Here is a 19,143-nt window from a genome sequence, read left to right on the forward strand (position 1 = left end):
TACCCAAGGCCACACCTCCACCAGCCACCCAGAAGCATATGCCAACAATCTTCAAGGTGTCTTTTAATCCTGTGAAGTTGACATATGAGGATTAACTTTCACAAGGATTAAGCCCTCAACACATGAGACTTGGAGGGACACTGCATATCTGAACAATAATATTTAATTGATCAATGCCAGCTTCTCTGATGATAGTCCTGTGAGGGCAGGCACTGTCTTTTTTGGTGAGCAACATTCAATCCTCAGCTCCTAGGATAGTGCCTGGCAGCTAGAAGGAGCTCAGTGAGTAGTTGTTGGGAAAATGCTGTAACTTGGGGAAGAAGTTAATATTACAGTATTAAATGTTATTAAAAGTATTTAGAGCACTCTGGGAGGCTGAGGCAGGAGGTTTGCAAGTTCGAGCCAGCCTGGAGGATTTAGCAACTTAACAAGAACCTGTCTCAAAATTTAAAAAGTAAAAATAAAAAAGGGCCAGAGATGTAGCTCACCTCAAAGGCCCTGGGTTTAGTCCCCAGTACCACACACACACACACACACACACACACACAGATGCATACACATATACACACAAAGTGTTTAAAACTTTATCGAATTTACATGACTCCCCTTTGAGAAATGCCAAATTTTCTCTATTCGCTTATATACAAACTTTCTAACGAAAATAAGATGGGTAGGTGCTCTCTCTGGGCTTAAATTGTTTGTTTGTTTTTTGGTACTGGGGATTGAACTTGGGACCTTGAGCTTGTGAGGCAGGGCAGTGACACCACTGAGCTAAAGCCCTGGCCCCACTGGGCTTAAATTGGTCTTTGTCCTTCTTCTGGACAAAGTTAGAGCATACTTTTGTTCTCTAGGTCAGAACTATCAGTTCAGCATTTAGACTTTCTGTTCCATTGCACTCAAGCCCTTCTTGTACACAAATTCAGAAAAATGCGAGGAAGTGCTTTCCCAAGATTTTTTTATAATCACACACCCTTCCCCTCATATCTAGTAATGCCCTAGAGAGGCCTGTGTGTCTCAGAATTGCCCTGACGCCTTTTGGTCTGGGGAAGTGATTTTCCTAGACACCTGTGTTGGGTGCTAAAATATTCATCCCTTTTAATCATTCAACAAAAATTCCCTGCCAACATGTATATTATACTCTAGAAGCTATATACAGAGAATAAGTAAATGAGCCCATGAAAAGGAGAGGAAGGATCAAGATGTGATATGTGTATGTACCAACTCCCCAGGACGAGTGTATTTATTATGTATGACAAATATACTAATAAAAAAGAAAAGGGACCAAGTTTTAGGAGTGGCAGAGGTGCCATTTCAAAGTTACCAGATAAGAGATGGCAGTGTTTTGGAGGTGGAGGTGGTTGAGAAGGGGTTAGAATTGTAGGAATACCCCAACCCAGTGGTTCTCATAGTTTTTTTGTTGTTGTTGTTCTCCATATTAGAACTTTTTCTTCTCACCTAACTTTTCTATGTGGAAAAATACATTTTATGTTTGTACTCTCTATGACATCAAATCAATGAAAAACATTCAATGTCCATTATTGAGAAGAAAATATATCACCATGAAAACAATCACTCACAAAATATAAGAAAATTTTAGTTTTCTTTATATGACAAAGATTTATTGAGAAGCTGCCATCTGAGGTCCCTACTAGGTCCTATGTACAATAAAGGTTGAGAAATAGAAAAAGATTCTTAAAAGGTCAAGTAGTGAGTGAATATGCAATGAGTAACTTTTGCTTTTACTTCTTTAAGTATGCCAGTGAAGGATAACAAATAAAACAATACAATTTCTTTATATATATGACATGTACCACTTTTCCAGGGATCAAAGGTCCTCAAAATATAGTATTATGTCTTAGCAATAATAAAACTATAATTAAAAATTTTTATATAATACTTTTTATTTATAATGCTAGGATTATGCTGCATATTAATAGCAAATCCTCAATAAGTTCATTCATATTTCATATATAAATGTGACTTTTAGAGTTATACTACGGATCTTTATTTTTTAAAACGGCCAACAAGAAGTAGGTAGGCTTTAGATCCAAAATCATCCTTAATCCTTTTGTTCCTTTTATAAATTATACCTTATGAATAACTGTGCACTGTCAGGGAAAGAAAGTCAAAGGAAGAAAGGAGAAATTTACTAAATTTTATTCCATTGAGATCAAAGTATTAATATTTTTCCTGAGACTATTTGAATAATGGGAAGCAAAGTCTACCATGTATTACTCCAGTAATCTGTAAATTTAATTTACTGTATTTAAAATTAAAATCACATTTTATCTACCCTAAATAATTTATCTTCAATTGAAAAAAGAGTAAAACTTGTAAGAAATGCTCCTAGCTAGTTTTTCACTTAGACATTTGCTCTGTTCGAGTACCAGCTTGCCCCTGAAATATAGATTTGGACAAAGGGATCTACTCCTGCCTTCTACATCCGGGAGCTGTGCTATTGTGTAAATCTGTGTTCAAGTCTATTTGTAGATTTAACGTTCACCAAAATGACCTTTCGCTTTCACCATAAGGAGGATAGTGGTGTGTTCTACATCTCTCACTGAATTCTTCTTTTACTGTTCAAAATGGAAGATTTTTCATGAAAGACAGTTTGAGGCAATTAACTTTAAGATGTCCTACTGAAGAGAAGGAAGTTTCAACTTAGATAATAAAGTTTCACTTTGTCATTTTTTTAAAAAGCTAACTGGGTTTCATTTTTAGAACACAAATACAAAGTAATAAAAAAAATCTTCCTTTGTCATTTGGTATCATTTACTCAGCACTTAACATGGCCAGGGCCTGTTATTGAGATTACTTTATTGAGATTATCTCAGTTCATTCCCAGAGCAATACTAAGAGGTAAATTTGTTTCTTCCTATTTTAAAGATAAGGAAGTTAAAGTTTCAAAAATGCAAAAGAACTGGAAAAATGGTAGGTGCAGAAAATGATGGGCTAGACTTGAATCTAGATCTTTCTTTCCAAACTATGTCATCATAACTGCCGCATTTATAGTAATATAGATTTTGTAAAGGTAAAGACATATATTGCAATGCCCCTTCTACCGTTGGAATACCAGAGCAAAATATCTAGATTCCCCTGGTGCAACCCCTGGAAACGCAAGATTATCTTCACAAAAGTTTCAGTATTTTCAGTGAGGAATGGAGACCTTTATCTATATAATTATTTTAGAAGCCTCCATTACATTTTCTTGAAAGTTTCAGTAACACAAATCCAATAGCTAGTCCATTTGGATGTTCCTAAACGCCAATATCTGTTTCTGCAAGTGTGAGAATGTTTTATTTCTGTGCTGGTCAATAAGGTAGCCACTAGACATGTGGCTACTGAGCATTTTAGATGTGGTTAGAGTGACTGAGGAGTTGAATTTTAAATTTTGTTTAATTTTAATTAAATTTCATGTAAACTTAAATGGCCATATATAGGAAAGTACAGTACTAGAATGTCAATTATAAGGACCTGATTATGTAAAATATGATATGAAGAGTTAGGGCAAAGGAAAAAGATCATTCTTAAAGCATGAAGATAATTTTCTAAACACTGAGAGAGCTAAATGTTTCTAATAGTTTCTTGTTCCAGCAAAATGGGGGAAAAGTAGGAAATGGAAGATTATCAGATCTAGAAGCAGCAAAAAGCACATGACCAAATTATAGATGAAAAATCTTTCTAGTAATCTATATTCTCAATCTATTGCTGCTTTATCAAGTTATGTTTTGGTAAGAATAGGACACATAAAAAGTACACTTTAGGGCTGGGGATTTAGCTGAGTGGTTTCGCCGCCTGCTGCGCAAGTGCAAGGACCTGGTACCAAAAAAAAAATGTACACTTTAATTGTATTTAAATATGAAATGATTACTTATGTTTAAAAAATTAAAACAAAGTGATGTGTCTTAATGGTAACAAATTCATTTTACTTCTACTTAGGCAATGGGAAGGATTATGGAAAAGACCACAGGCTTATTTTCCACTTACAAAGAAAATCTAGGCTGGAACTTCAGATCAAAGAAGTGGATGAATTTGGAAACTATAGCTGCCCTCATTATAAGGGGACAATTGTAGTTTATATAATACCCAAGGAAAAGATAACTTCTAACTTGGATCAATCTCTTGTACTTAGTGAAAACCATTACCAGTTGCCAATTTGCAAATTACCATTGAGACTGCCAAAGGTAAGTTCTTTTCCTTTCTTAATTACTTTATTTTGTTAATTCTTTATAATGCTCGACCCACATCTGTTCTGTAGGCAAATAGATATATAAAGTTAAGAGGAAAGGTAACAATAAAATTGAAAAGGAAGGAGTAGATAGGCCTAGCTTTAGAGTGCTAGGATACATATTTGGAATCATACATTTTTCATACCAGTTTTTCTGACGAGCAATTAAAATCGATCTGTTCCTCACAGTGTGTTTTTATGAGTATGGAAATAATGCCATTCATTTTCTGGAGCAGCATCTGAGTATCTGGGAAATCATTTATGAAAGTAGTGAATACATTTCAGAGCATATTACTTTACAGAAAAATCATGGTGATTAGGAAAATATTTTCACTGAGCCTTACCAAATGCCATGTGTTTGATTTATGAGTTAATTACTCTTACTTAATAGTTTTATTTTAGTCAGAAAGTAGGATTATTTATTCAAACATATCAAATATACCAATAAACACATTTTATTGCCATATATATAATTTCTTTACAAGACTTGGTACATATAAACTATATTGTTAATGTGAAATAGAATTGAAATTGCATTGTATTACTCCCTAAGAAAAACAAACTTCTTATTCTATAAAGAAAGCTAAAATCATTATTTTCCAGCTTTCACTTTTTGTGTTATAAATAGCAGAAGTATATTTTCCATAGATAAACCTTGTACTGATTTTAAATAAATTAGCAAAATAAGTTATTAATTAAAAAATGTTAATTGAGCTTCTGACATAACAAATGTGCTATGCTAGGCATTATGATAAATACAGAGTGTAGAGGACAATACATGTCCTAGGCTGTATTGCTCAGAATGGTAGCTACCATCCACATACGGCTAACATTGAGCAATTGAAATATGGCTCCTATGAAATGAGGTGTTCTAAGTATATACAACTTCATTGACTTATATTGATTGCATGATAAATTTTGTGATAATTTGGTCATTTCTGGTTCAATTAGGTGTTATTAAATTAATTTTAATTGCTATTAACTTTTTTATGTGTCCACTAGAACATTGTAAGTGTCTCAAATTGTATATCTCTGGGATAGTACTTCTCTGAATGAATTTATAATCCAGCAGAGCATAAAAACATGTACATAAAATTATATTACATGATAGTACCTAATATAGTATGATATAAACAATGTATTAATAGCTGCTCAGAGGAGGGAAATGGCTTTTTTTGGAAGCTAAAACAGTGCAAGTTTTGTGGTGATTGTGGATTTGTAAATTTGCAGGAATTTGGGAATTGAATATGAAGAAAAAAAGGAAAGTTAGGGTAAGGAAATGGAATGCATTTGATTGAGATAGTAGGGATAGTTTAGCAAAAAATTCATACTTCATGTAAAAACTATTGTAATAACTTCTCATATGCTCAAAGTCTTTCAAGGGTTTTATATGCATTGTAGCATTGAATTGTCACAAAAATCCTGCAACTTGTAGCTGCATTGAAGCTAGCCTTACTGCAGAGAAGCAGGCTCCTAGAGACATTAACTATTTACTAGCTGGTTTGAGGGAGAGCCAGGTTCTTGGGAGCTTGTGTAGACAGAGTGGCAGTGTTTACTAAACCAATGGTTTCCAAACTTCTTGGCACCAGGGACTCATGGAAGACAATTTTTCCATAGGTCAGGGACATAGGTTTAGGATGATTCAAGTGCACTACATTTATTGTGTACTTTATTTCTATTATTATTACATTCTGCACTTTATTTTTATTATTATGTTAGATCCTCATAAGGAGCACGCAACCTAGATCCCTCCCATACCTAGTTCACAGTAGTCCAGGCTCCTGTGAGAATCTAATGCCGCTGCTGATCTGACAGGAGGCAGAGCTCAAGTGGTGATATGAGCCGTGGCCAGTGGTTGTAGACACAGGGGAAGTTCAGATTGCTGTCTTGCTGCTCACCTCTTGTGATGCACCCAGGTTCCTGTCACACCAGGAAGCCACATCAGTCTGTGACCCAGGGCCTGGGGACCTTTGTGTTAAACCACTGATGCTGAAAATAATGACATTTTCATAATAAGATAGCCATGTTAGTGGGTCCCCACTCTCAATTTCCTGCCTTCTTCCCTCTGATAGTTACATGGCTGATTGTTTTTTAGTTTTAATTGTGTATTTAGTTATTTTAGTTTTATTTTATTTTTAATTGATACATAAGAAGTGTATGGGTTGGGCTAGAATGTAACTCAGTGGTACAGTGTATGTTTAGTGTATGTGAGGCCCAGGGTTCAATCCCCATAATGAAAGGAAAGAAAGAAAGAAAGAAAGAAAGAAAGAAAGAAAGAGAGAAAGAAAGGAAGGAAGGAAGAGGCTTAGTAGGATGTTTTGATACTGTATGCAATGTGTAATAATCAAACCAGGCTAATTAGCATATCTATCACCTCAAACATTTCAAAATAGCTAGAAGATTTTGAATGTTTGCCCATAGCTGGCTATTTGAGGTCTCAGCCTCTATGTCACTTGTCAGCCTTATTCTTCCATTTCCTTATCTAAAGTCACCCTCTTTGTGTTTACTTCTTAACACTCATTCTTAATTGAAATGATTGGATTTATTTGCTCAAGTATGTCCTCTGTGCCTTTGCTCTCTGGGTAAACAAGCTGCATGTGTGAAGGACCTGGCTGCCCTGTCAGGCTCTGTCTTCAGGGGCGAGAACGGTGCCAGGCACACAGCAGGCTCTTGGTGTTGGTGATTGGATGAGTGACGGGAGGGCCACAGCTCCTCTTAGATTAAAAGTTTAAGAACAGTTGGCTGAAAGGAATACTCACATTGTCTCAGGTGGGTGACAAACCCTAACTGGCAGGCTGAGGAGCTGACTGAATTAGGATGAAGGTCTGGAGTAAGGAAATACCTACCATCCAGGCAGCTTGACTGGGTACATTTCTTCCAGAAGGCTCTGTGGTGTTCTGTGCTATGGAGCCACTGGAGGGAGACAAGTCAGGGGCTGTTGGAATGATCTGGCAGGAGGTGGTCAGAATCTTGCTGGAATGATGGCAGACAATGGAAAGGAAGCCCCTTATGTAAAACAGGACTGATTTGCTGTCCAAAAATGTGACACAAACTCAGCTGTCAGTAATCTTTGTTTTTGTATCAGACTTTGTGTATCAGTTGCCTGAGTTGGTCAAGCTAGACAAATTAGGGTGTATGCCAATTTTCTTCAGGGATAGTGTATGTGAGTGTTTGCCAAGGACATTCCATAAGCCCTTTCTGGTTTGATTCTAGCGCATCACTGCCTATCTGCTTGTCTGGGTAATTCCTACTGGCCATCCATCCCTAACATCTCACATGTGTCCTCCCCACGAGTTGAGTCTTCTTTGACTTCCTGTGGTATACCGAGTTAGGTGTCCTGGTATGTACAGCCCCATCATTCTGTACCATTCCTACCATTGTAGTTATCACAGTTCCTTATAATCACTTGCTTATTTTCTTCCCAGTAGACAAGTATTATTGTTTTTGTTTCTGTTGTACTGGGGATTGAACCCAGGACCTTAACACTGGGCAACATTTCCAACCTTTTCTTATTTTGACATAGCTTTTACTGAGTTGTCCATGCTGGGCTTGAATTTTCAATTCTTTTGTCTCAGTCCCCCAGGGTGCTGGGATTAGAGGTTCAACCTTGTTTTTATTGCCTTCCTCAGGATGTCTTTAGACATTTCATTCCTAATCACCCCTCCCCATGACATGTGGGGTGTGTGTGTGTGTGTGTGTGTGTGTATGCGTGTGTGGAGTGTGTGGACAGAGGATGGAACCGTATTGAGCTATATCCCCAGTGCACTTTTTACTTTGATACTGGGTCTTGCTAAGTTATTAAGTTGTTGGGTTCAAATTTTCAGTTCACTTGCCTCAGCATCTTAGAGTGCTGGGATTATAAGCATGTGTTACTATACCAGAATCCCCGTGAAATTTTAATGCCACAGATATACAGTGCGTGTCTTTATGTATTTAATGCATATCCATGATTTAAATATTAAAAGAGAAAGCTTCTTTGTTTGTTTGCTGTTTTGTTTTCTGTCTTACCCAGATGAATCTTCTCTCCTCCAAGGCATTATCTCCCCAGGTAGTAACACAGGCCTGGACAGGGCAGGCTCAGGCACTGTCTTGCCCAACTTTGCATTTCAGTGCCGGGCACACAGTATGTGCTTGATAAATATGTGTGAATGACTGCATGAGTGAGGTAATTTCTGTAAATCTAAAAATTGCACAGACTTGACACTGATAATCTTGAAACTATATTGGTATGTTTAAAAATAGGACATTTTAAACATCTGTTCCTTTTTGTAGATGAATCTACTGCCAATATGCCATCTGTACTTTCCTTTTCTCCCAGATGGGTTTGCACAGGGCTTTCCACATTCACTCTCATAACCCCTTTTTGTGTCCAAAATCTTCACAAATAATTTTGCCAGTGTTGAGAGAGAATTTGTGGCTGTAGAAACTTTTTTCCTCTTTTGTAACTAGCGTATCTCAATGGGAATTGAAACCATGACCTTTATTTTTGTGAGAACAAACTTCTTCCATAAAGTTCAAAATTAAAAAACTCTACTTCAGTTTAGTTGTATTAGAATGTGCTGTATTTCAAGAAATGGAAGTCACCTTAGTATAGTAGGTTGCTATTAATGAATGTGGCATTATTCACACATTTATACATGTAGTATAAATTAAGTGAAGGTATTTGTGAATATTCTAAGTTCTTCACCACAGAAGACAAATTTTAAAAATAGAAATGCTATTTTTAATTGTTTTCATAAATGGAAAAGGGTATCAAAGTATTAAATATTACTTAGAGCAAAGTCAATCCAATCACATTTTTTTCCCCTAAGAAATCCTGCTTGAAAAGATGGTTGTGTGTAAACTTTCACCCCAAAGCTAGACAATCCTTATTTACTTGGTCTGGGCAGCTAGTAAGATTGTTTACACGATAAATACAGGCTGAATGTTTTTGTATCTTTAAGTTTATAACTTTAAGGAAATTTGAGAAAAAAGCATCTTGAAGATATTATTGTGGATTATTAGGAAGTAAATATTTTTATGTCCATACACAGACACACAGGGACATACAGATCATTATGTAATGCGATGTTAAGGCACTGTCTTACTTCCAAAAGACAAGAAGACACTGTAGTTTTTACTCGGTGTTTGTGAGGATCTCTGTGTCTTATCCCTTGGCCTCTCTGCCGTTTATCTTCCACTCAGAGCAAAGCTATCCTTCATTAACCCATAAATCAGGTCCTCTCCTGCCTCTGCTGCAAACCCCACAGTGATTCCCAGTCTCCCTCAAAGCACAATCCTCACTCATTCTCGGGGATCCAACCCAAGACCCCCAGGGAAGCCTGAAATCATGGATTGCACTGAATCCTGTGTAACATGTTTTCCCTGTACATACCTATGATAAAGTTTATTAGGCACAGTAAGATAGTAGCAATAATAACTAACAATAAAATAAGACAGTTATAACAATATATTATAATCAGTGTGACTTAGATTTTATGACTTATTTCTGGAATTTTTCAGTTTATATTTGTGGACCACAGTTGACCATGTGTAATTGAACCCACAGAAAGCAAAACTGCATACCAGCAAGGATGCTTGTAAAAGGGCCTAAGTGAACTCGGTCTCCAGTGACTCCAGGATTTTGCTTCTCTTCTCTCCTCATTAATTCAGCACTGCAGGACAAGCTTTTGGTACTGGTGAAACATGCTGTACATGTCTCTGCTTTAGGTCTTTCTGTTAGTGATTGTGCTGTCTGAAATGTCAGGCACCTGTATGCCTGACACTTTCGTCTTCTTCAATTCTTCCCTTTGTTTCTGAGCCCCACCCCGAAGGTGTTCACTATTGCAACATACTTCTACCCCATCATTCCAATATTCTGGATCCCATTTAACCTGCCTGGATTGTCCTTTAAATCCTTGTACCACCTATTGCCATGCAATGTGTGTGTATGTGTCACAGGAATACCCTCTACTCCTTAACCAGTGTGTAAGCTCCCATTTCCTACCAAATCACAAGTATTTAGAGTGGAGCCTGGTAGATGGTGGATGCTTAATAAATGTTTGTTGAATAAATGAGTGAATTCAGATTGAGGCTTGCACTTTAAATACCAAAATCATGAATGAGAAAGTGAGAGGTGACAAGAAAGGAATCCATTGGCATCAAAGAATAGACAAAATTGGTAATGTGTTCTTTGGAGTAAGATGACCAGGGAAGACCAACCAATGGACGTAACTTCTGGTCTAAGGCACAACTAGTGACCAGAAGTCCTTTTCTCTGCCTGTATGGCTGGGAAACATCAGAGTGAAAGAAATAGCAAGTACTTAGGCTGCTGTGGTGGGCACAGTTTCAAGTAAAAAATGAAGAGGCTGGATATGGTGGTATAGGCCTGTAGTCCTAGTACTTTGGAAAGCTGAGGCAGAGGGTTCCAAGTTCAAGCCCAGGCTGGGAAACTTAGCTACCTAGTGAGACCCTGTCTTTAATATTTTTTAAAGACTAGAGATATAGGACATGGCTAAGTGCAAAGGTCCTGGGTTCAATCTCTAATACTATAAAAAAAGAAGGCCACTATGGCTAATGTGTGCATCAGGGTTATGAGACTGAAAAGACAGAGGGATCCTGGTGACATCATATTCAGCACAATCTTCTGACAATGGTCATATCACCAATATGTGTGAAAATACACTGCCTCAAAGAATAGCAGCTTTCCCCCAAGTCTTTCCCAAACTGTTCTTCAGACTGTCTTCTTTGACAAATGTTCAAGAAAATTTAGTCCATATTGTGCATATGTGTACTTTGGCAGAAACAAGACAATTTTCAAAAAACAAAACAAAGCAAAACAAAACCTCTCAAAGGTTTTTTTCAGGTAGAAGGAAGTAGGAAGATTATGTGTATGCGTGTGTGTGCTTGTGCGCTTCCTTCTGAAATTGTGCCAGATATGTGGCTTCTTGACATTTGGCCATTTGTGTCAGCTCGGGCCAGGACCTCCTTTGACTCTTCCCACCTGCTTGGAGGTTTTCTTTGAAGGGAGGAAGAGCCCCAGATCTGACGGCTGGAGTCCATGGCAGGCTGGAGTTTCCCAGCCATATCTAACTGCAGATTTATGTAAGCCGTGTGTTGACCCAACTTTGCTTAGCCTGAACTTCCTTTTTTATAAAACTGAATTCATGATGTGGCATTTCTAGTGAATACTGATACTCCTTTAACACTTTTCCCAAAAATAGATAACATTTTGTGTCAAAGGGAGGAAGCCTGCAGACGCTAGTGCAAGAGTCAGTTTATCACACCCACTTGCTCATGATTTGGTCCTTTTATTTCCATCTCCCTGCCCTGCTAAAAATAATTAAAAGGTTTTTTGGTTTTTTTTTTTAAAAGAACAATATGGAATACTAAAGTAATCTTGACTATATAGGAGAGTTTTAGAGGCATGAAAATATTTATAGCTATAGATGCCTCAGCTCTGCTTAGACTTTTCAGCTGCTATAATTTTACAAAATTAGAGTTCAAGAATAAAATAGAATTTATTAGCCTATTGCTAGCTGTCAAAAAACAGGTAAGAAATTTTTAAATCTATAAGAGAAGTGAGGGGTATTTAGTGGTTGCTATTGTTGTCTTTGTGGGAATGGTGAACTTATGACTATTTAAAATTTTTTCTGTAGTTTCATTTCATGCTTTCTATGTTAGAGATGATTCTAGTAACATATCTGGTGTTTTATCAGTGATGGAAGAAAGGCACAACGATCTTGGTAAGTAGAGAGATCATCTAACTTTTAACCTGCGAAAGTTTTTCAAAACCTTCCAGCTCTTCCCAGTGTCTTAATGCTAGGTCTCCTGCCTCTCCCTTGACACAGCTCAGGACTACAGTGTCACTTGCTTATAAGTCATCAGAATGGGCTTCAGAGGAAGACCCAGTTGTGGCTGTGTCACTAAAAGAGAAATGGGAGAAAAATGAATGCAGCTGGTTCAGTCAGAAACAGGATCTTGCATTTTTTTCCCCCCAGAAATTGCTTTGCTGGCCAATTTAATCAAGAGATTCTTTCTCATCTCCCTCCCCTTCCTCTTAATTTTTCCTCTGCCTTTTCATTTTTTTCTCCCTTCCCTCTTCCTCTCTCTTCTTCTCTCCCTCCTTTCCTGTTCCCACTCACCCATCCTCTTTCCTCCTTTAACTTCTGTCCAACAAAGGGAATTTTTCTCTGCTCAGAGAATGAAACATCAAACCAGGAATCGAGAGCACTGTGTTGTTGTCAAGTGGCTTTCAATGATTCTTCTGCAAAGGAACTACATGTATTCTTGTCTATCTGAGAAAATTTAACAATTAAAAAGTAATTATGTTTGCATTTATAGTCTTAAATTGTAACATTTAGCAAGTAGTAGACATTGTTTGTTAGTCAAATTTTCTACTTTATGAACTCCAGCTATTCTTATTTTTTTCTCTAGATATATCAGTCACCATGTCAAGTATCAAACATTAATTGTCTAATATGTATGTCTGTATGTTTAATATGAGTATTTTAGGGCCTACAGAATAAAGGTTAAAGTTTTAGTTTTTAAGGAAATTACAGTCCAGTTCAGGAAATAAAATGTAAACATTTTAAACTTACAAAACAATGCAAGAATAAATAATAATCACACATAACAATACAGCAATATCAAAAGGCAGGGACTGATGACTAATTCCCAGGGAATGTCCAAGATGGTAAGAGCTAGGATCTTTCAGAGAAGGGAGTAATTCCTGTGGGCTTGTGTGACCTGGGGGTGCTTCCGAGAGCAAGGTGGATGTAGGTAATATTTGGGATCCGGGGAGGAAGAGACAAAGAGACAGAGCATTTCATAAGAGAAAGATGGCAGGACTTCAGAGTGGAAAAGGATGAGGTTTGTTTCAAGAAAGGATAATGAATATATCTGTGTAGCTTGAGTGGAAGATTTGGAAAAGTCATATTGGAGAGAAATTGGGGAAAGATTGCAGAAGGTTTTGAATGTCTTATTTAGGTCAACCAAATGTCTGCGATAGTTTTAAGTGAGGGTTCTGTCAAAATTCATCAAAAGAATGTGATTTATTTTGTGACATAGTGAACATATGTCAGACATTTTGACCAGAGGCCCTAAGCATAAGAGTAAAAAAATAGGACCGGGGATTTAACTCAGTGGTTCTGATGCCTGCCTTGCAAGAGCAAGGTCCTGAGTTTGATCCCCAGTACCAGGAAAAGAAAGAGTGAAAAAATAAATCACTCATCTACTGGTATTCTTGGGATAGTTATGACCATAATTGAGGATGGAGAAGAAAATATCTAGTTTATAAGTAAGCTCATCTTTTAACTTGTAAGTAATGAGAAGGTATTAGAAAAATTTAATCAGGGGAGTAATAAAATGAGATTTTTGTTGGCACTATCACAAGTTTAGCCTATAAGAATAAACTAGAGAGGTAAATTAAAGAGCTCAAGTAAACTAAAAAGTTAAATAGATCACAGAAGTGACAATGATGGTCTGATATATGATCTTGGTAATAAGGATGGCAAGAAGATAACAGAGTTGGAGAGCTGGGGTCTGGGATCAATAGGACTTGGTGACAGAGTGAATATGTGGGGCTGGGAGGTAGAAGTGCATTGGGAGATAGAGGAAGTTATAGATAGGGGCTTTCTGGGACACCAGTCTGAGTTGTTATCTTGTGGTACAACGTAGTACTTTATTGTCTTTAGAAGCATTTACATTTGCATTTTATCACTATTCCTTTTAATATTGCCCTAATAGATAATTACAGATATTAGATAGATTATTAATAGATTATTAATCTATTAATAGATTATTTCCTTGGAGAGTATCAGTAGGTCTTTATTCTGCTTTTGGCCACCTTCCACACAATTGACAGCCTGATTTTTAGAAAATTCTAGAAAGAATTATACTTAGAGTTCAACAGACACCTTGAAAAGTCTTCTGGATTGACAAAATCTAAAGGCAGTATAACCTAGAAATGAAACAGTGAGGAGAAAAGGTTAAAGGTAATGTAAGTCCTAACAGTGTTGTGTCTCTCTCTTTGATTTGTTAAATGGCTTCAAGAATTAATAACACCTTCTACATAGCTGCATTGATGAATCAAGGTATCTGCTTGTACCAGAATTACTAGGAATGCTAAATATTAAATCATATTAAAAATAGTTAACATTTGTGTAATATTTGCACATTTGAAATGTTTTATGTATTCTGCAGTTAATCCTTATTCCAAGTCATTTGAATCTACTGCTTTGCCTATTTGGTAGGTAAAAAAATGAAAACAGAGAAACTCGTGTAGAAATGAGATTTCTCTATTCCTGGCTGATTCTGGTAACTTCTTTTGGTTACCTTTACATACATTTCACATATATTTTTTGAATTGTTCAGAATTTTCTTTGTGTTTGCAGCCATGGCTGGGTGCACCTTCTCCCAAGTGTCCCCATTCCTTAGACACTTAGGGTTTTCCTGAATTGATCCATCTGGCTACAAGGGCCTAAAGCTGTATATATACTTTTTTTTTGGTACGGGGGATTGAATTCGGGTCCTTGTGCTTGCGCTGCAGGCGGTGAAACCGCTGAGCTAAATCCCTGGCTGTACATATACTTTTGTGAAAGAGCTCATTAAGGGCTGAGAGATGTGTGAATCTCTTCCTCTTGATAAAACCACACTCAGGTTGAAGGCTTAAAAACTGATTTTCTAAGAAGAAAGGAAATTTAAATATTAAAAACAAAGCTGGGCATCTTCCCAGAAGAATTAAAAGAATCATACCAGAGTGATACATGAGCACCCATGTTTATAGCGGCACAGTTTGTAATAGCTAAAGCTTGGAAACAGCCCAAGTGCCCATCAACTGGAAACTGGATAAAGAAGATGTGGGTTTTTTTTTGTTTTGTTTTGTTTTTTTTAATAAAATGGAGTACTACTCAGCCATAAAGAACGAGAAACTAGAGATATTTATAGCTAAGTGGATGCATATTGAGGCCATACTCTTAAGTGAAGTAAAGAGGACACGTGTAAATACCAAATAGTCTCTCTAGTATGAGAAACCGAAAGTGTAAATAAAGATTAAAATGATTAAAATGAATAATTGATAATTCGAAATCGGACGAAAAGGTCCAAAGGGGTAGGGGTGGTGAGAGGGGAAGGGGAAAGGAAAGAAGGAAAAGAAAAAATGATGAGAAAAGAAAAACAAATGGAAACGAAGTCTATGTAAATAGGGAAGGGTGGAGGGGGTGAAGGGCGCGCAGGGAATAGGGAAAAAATAAGAACCAAGATACATCGTGTACACGTACAAGCACCCAATGATAAAGGAAACCTTACTATATACCTAAAATGTACCAATAAAAGAATTTAAGAAAAAAAAAGCATTTAAAGCCAAACATAAAGTTGGATGTATAGAAGTATGAGTGGGTTTTAAATAAGGGAAGACACAAGCAGAACTAAGACAGGGATCTACATTGCTTCCATGGTTGGAAGCAGCCTGTTTTTATTCCCAAACCTAATTGCTAGACTTCTTTGTAATTGGAAACCACTCTAGGTCAGCTCTTCTTGCTCTGAACTCTGTACTCACCTTTTTCCCCACTACTCTCACTTCTCTATGGATTTATGCTGATTTCTAGACCACTCTACGTAGAAGCACTTCCTTTTATTGTGAGGGCCAAACATTTCTGCCTAAACCTTCAGGAAGTTCTATACTGACATTACAATTCTGAGAATATTCATAATGATAACAGCAATAATTGGCTGAGGCTGGTGTCTTTTAATTAATTTTAATTAATTTTAGTCCTTATTTACACTTTCAGTTTCTCACACCAGAGAAACTATTCGGTATTTACACGTGTGTCCTATTTAGTTACTTAAGAGTATTGCCTCAATGTGCATCCACTTAGCTAGAAATGTCTCTAATTTCTCATTTTTTATGGAGGAGTAGTACTCCATTTTATAAAAAACCCACATTTTCTTTATCCAGTCTCCAGTTGATGGGCTTTTGGGCTGTTTACAAGTTTTAGCTATTACAAACTGTTCTGCTATGAACATGGGTGCACATATATCACTGTGGTATGATTCTTTTAATTCTTTGAGGAAGATCCCCAGCAATGGAATAGCTGGGTCAAATGGGACTTCCAGTCCTAGTTCTTTGAGGTATCTCCATACTGATTTCCACAGTGGTTGCACCAGTCTGCACTCCCACCAGCAGTGGAGCAGGGTTCCTCTTTCCCCACAGCCCTGCCAGCACTTGTTATTGGTTGATTTCATGATATCAGCCATTCTTTCTGGAGTGAAGTGGAATCTCAGCATTGTTTTCATTTGCATCTCTCGAGTGACCAGTGATGTTGAACCTTTTTTCATGTATTTATTTGCTATTTCTACTTCTTTGTCAGAGAAATATCTGTTCATTTCAGATAATCATTTTCAGATTGGGTCTTTAAATTTGGGAGGTCTGATCTTTTTAAGTTCTTTATAGATTTGAGATAGTAGACCTTTGTCTGAGGAAGAGCAGGTGAAGATTTTTTCCCACATTGTGGGTTGTCTCTTCACACTGCTGGTAGCCATTGCTACTTATTAGCATTTACTGCCCAGCCTATGTTCTATTTTCACCTACTGACTCAATGGTTTCCTCAGTGGATTTTTTTAGAACCAGGGTCCTAATAAAATAAGAACATTGTATTTGTCTGCATGTCCTTGCCACCCTTTGTTGAGTTCTCCATGTAGGCCACATCTTTTATAGATTTTTTTTTAATCCATCTTCATGCACACCATAGAGGTGGGGGCTATTATTTCTGTTTCCCAGTTAGAAGTTCAGGATAAGAGTGTAGATGGTTTGCCTCAGCTTGCACAACTTCATAGAGAGTGAAGCAGACTGCAGAGTCAACCTTCTTTTATGCTTTCCCATCTCCTCCTATTCTGAGTAAGCCAGATCCTTGCTTATTGTTATGCCTGCCACTTCTACCAGTGTGACATTTTGCCTCACATGTTTTGCACTTCAGAGTGTTTCCCAAATCTAGATCTTTCAAAAAGCCAGTTGGGAAGGGTGGTTATATCTTTTGCTGAAATTAGGCTTTGGAACAGAGCCTTGGATGGTAGTTTCCTTGTTGACTTGGACATTTTCAGTGTTTGAATTAGAAGCAGGCCTTCTCAGTCATCTTCATTTTGAATGCTTAGCAGCTTCTGAACAGCTTGATCGATTTTTCTGTCCTATTTATGTGATGATATCAGGTCTTAGCTGATTTTCAGTGCAGATGTGATATCCATCCCTTTAACAGGACAGCTCCAACATTCCCTTCTTTAGGTTATGAGTCCATGTTCCTCGCTGTTTGTTGCTGACTGGTCACCCAGATCCCCTTAAAATATTAGCTCTATAGTTCTGAAAGACAAAAATATTTTCCATACTATTAAACTGAAAGATTTAATTCCCAGCAAATAAAAGGAGGTACTTGGATATAATGATTTATCTCCAAAATTTGAAATTCTGAGTTGCTTTATTTGTTTATTTTTTTAGGATAGTACATCTAAAAATAGATTTATATGATGAGACATTTGTTCTCTTTTAAATCCTATCTGTGATCTTCTGAGTCAGTTTCACTCTTTTTAACAAAATTTCCTTTTTGACGGACTTGTTCCAAGCTTAGAATTCTTAGCTGGCAACAGAATTTAATAACATTGTTTTGTTTTAATTGTATTTATTTTAAAAGTTTTTTGGTGTTTACACAAGTGAAATTATTTCCATATATAAAGGATTCTTTAAAAGCTATATTAATATAGGCCACAAATAGTGGAATAATTGAAAAATAAAAGTCCTAACTGGTCATATTTTGAATTTATTAAATATAATGTCTTGTTCCAAGTTACCTGGTATAACTCAGGGCCTCACTTCAGTGGCACTAATGCTATCCTCATTCCTTAAGTGAGGAAATTGAAGAGTGAAGGGAATACTTTCTTCAAGACTATAAGTTTGATAAGTAGGAGTTGAGCTCTTTATCTCCATTCAAGACCAGAAAAGTAAAGTTGATATATGTAAATCATGAGCATAGTGCAGGAGGTACTAGAATGGCTGAACAGAAAGTTCTATGTCATAACCTTCATTTTACATACAAATTTTGACTTAGAGTTATAATTAGAGGATCTGGACACTTACAGATATTAACTGAAAAGTTATATCTGTCACTTAATATGCACATTTTAGATTAAATTATTTTTTCTGTAAGTCTGTTCTCTCATTTGTAAAATAAGCATAACAATTGCTTTGTAAGGAGATATATAGCTATGCCACATGTATATCTATATATAAAAATATCTATATTTAAAAATCTCTTCATATAAAAAAGAAAATTGGACCTAGGGGCCGAATGCCTGCTACACTGGCAGTCTACAGTGAGCTACAACTCTAGCCCTGAGTATGCAATATTATATTGCTACGATTATAATACATTTTTAGAGTAAGTCTTGGTAAATGATAATTAATAAAAACAGTAGCTGATATTACTACCTAGAGTCAATATTATTTATTAAGTTGAGATTTTAGACAGACCTGGATTTTAAGACCAGTTTTTCCATATCCTAGCTAGGTTATGTTGGAGATGTTACATCAGTGAATTGGGGATAATAACACATTAACACATTGTTATAACTTTGGCATGGGATAATATAGTCATGCATATGCCTCATTCAACACTGAGATAAGCTCTCATTTGATTGGTGTTTATATTGAACCCACAGCTACTGCACAATTTATGCTACCATTAATTTTTATACCAGAGTACTTCATTGATCAATATTCTGTCTAGTTTGTTTACAACAAAAACTATTAAGAATTTTATTTGAACCATATATTATAAAACTGAGAATACAGTTTACAATTATTATGTAATAAATGCAGTCAAGTTAAGCAGAAGACAACTTTTATAGATACCTCTATGCAAAATAAATACAGAATAGAGGAAGCAATGAAA

At 36.5% G+C, this 19,143-nt stretch overlaps 1 protein-coding gene across 1 annotated transcript in view; it reads left to right on the plus strand.

Moving 5' to 3' along the window:
* Dthd1 (death domain containing 1) overlaps positions 1-19,143 on the plus strand; it is a 63,475-nt gene that overhangs the window by 28,869 nt on the left and 15,463 nt on the right. The window contains exon 8 of the mRNA XM_004867674.3: positions 3,940-4,184. Within this exon, the coding sequence (XP_004867731.1) occupies positions 3,940-4,184 (245 nt within the window). The remainder of the gene's footprint in view (positions 1-3,939; positions 4,185-19,143) is intronic.

Source organism: Heterocephalus glaber, unplaced genomic scaffold (assembly GCF_053883595.1).
Source record: "Heterocephalus glaber isolate CG9 unplaced genomic scaffold, H.glaber_assembly_v1.0 deba00001509, whole genome shotgun sequence".
NCBI classification, from domain to species: Eukaryota; Metazoa; Chordata; class Mammalia; order Rodentia; family Bathyergidae; genus Heterocephalus; species Heterocephalus glaber.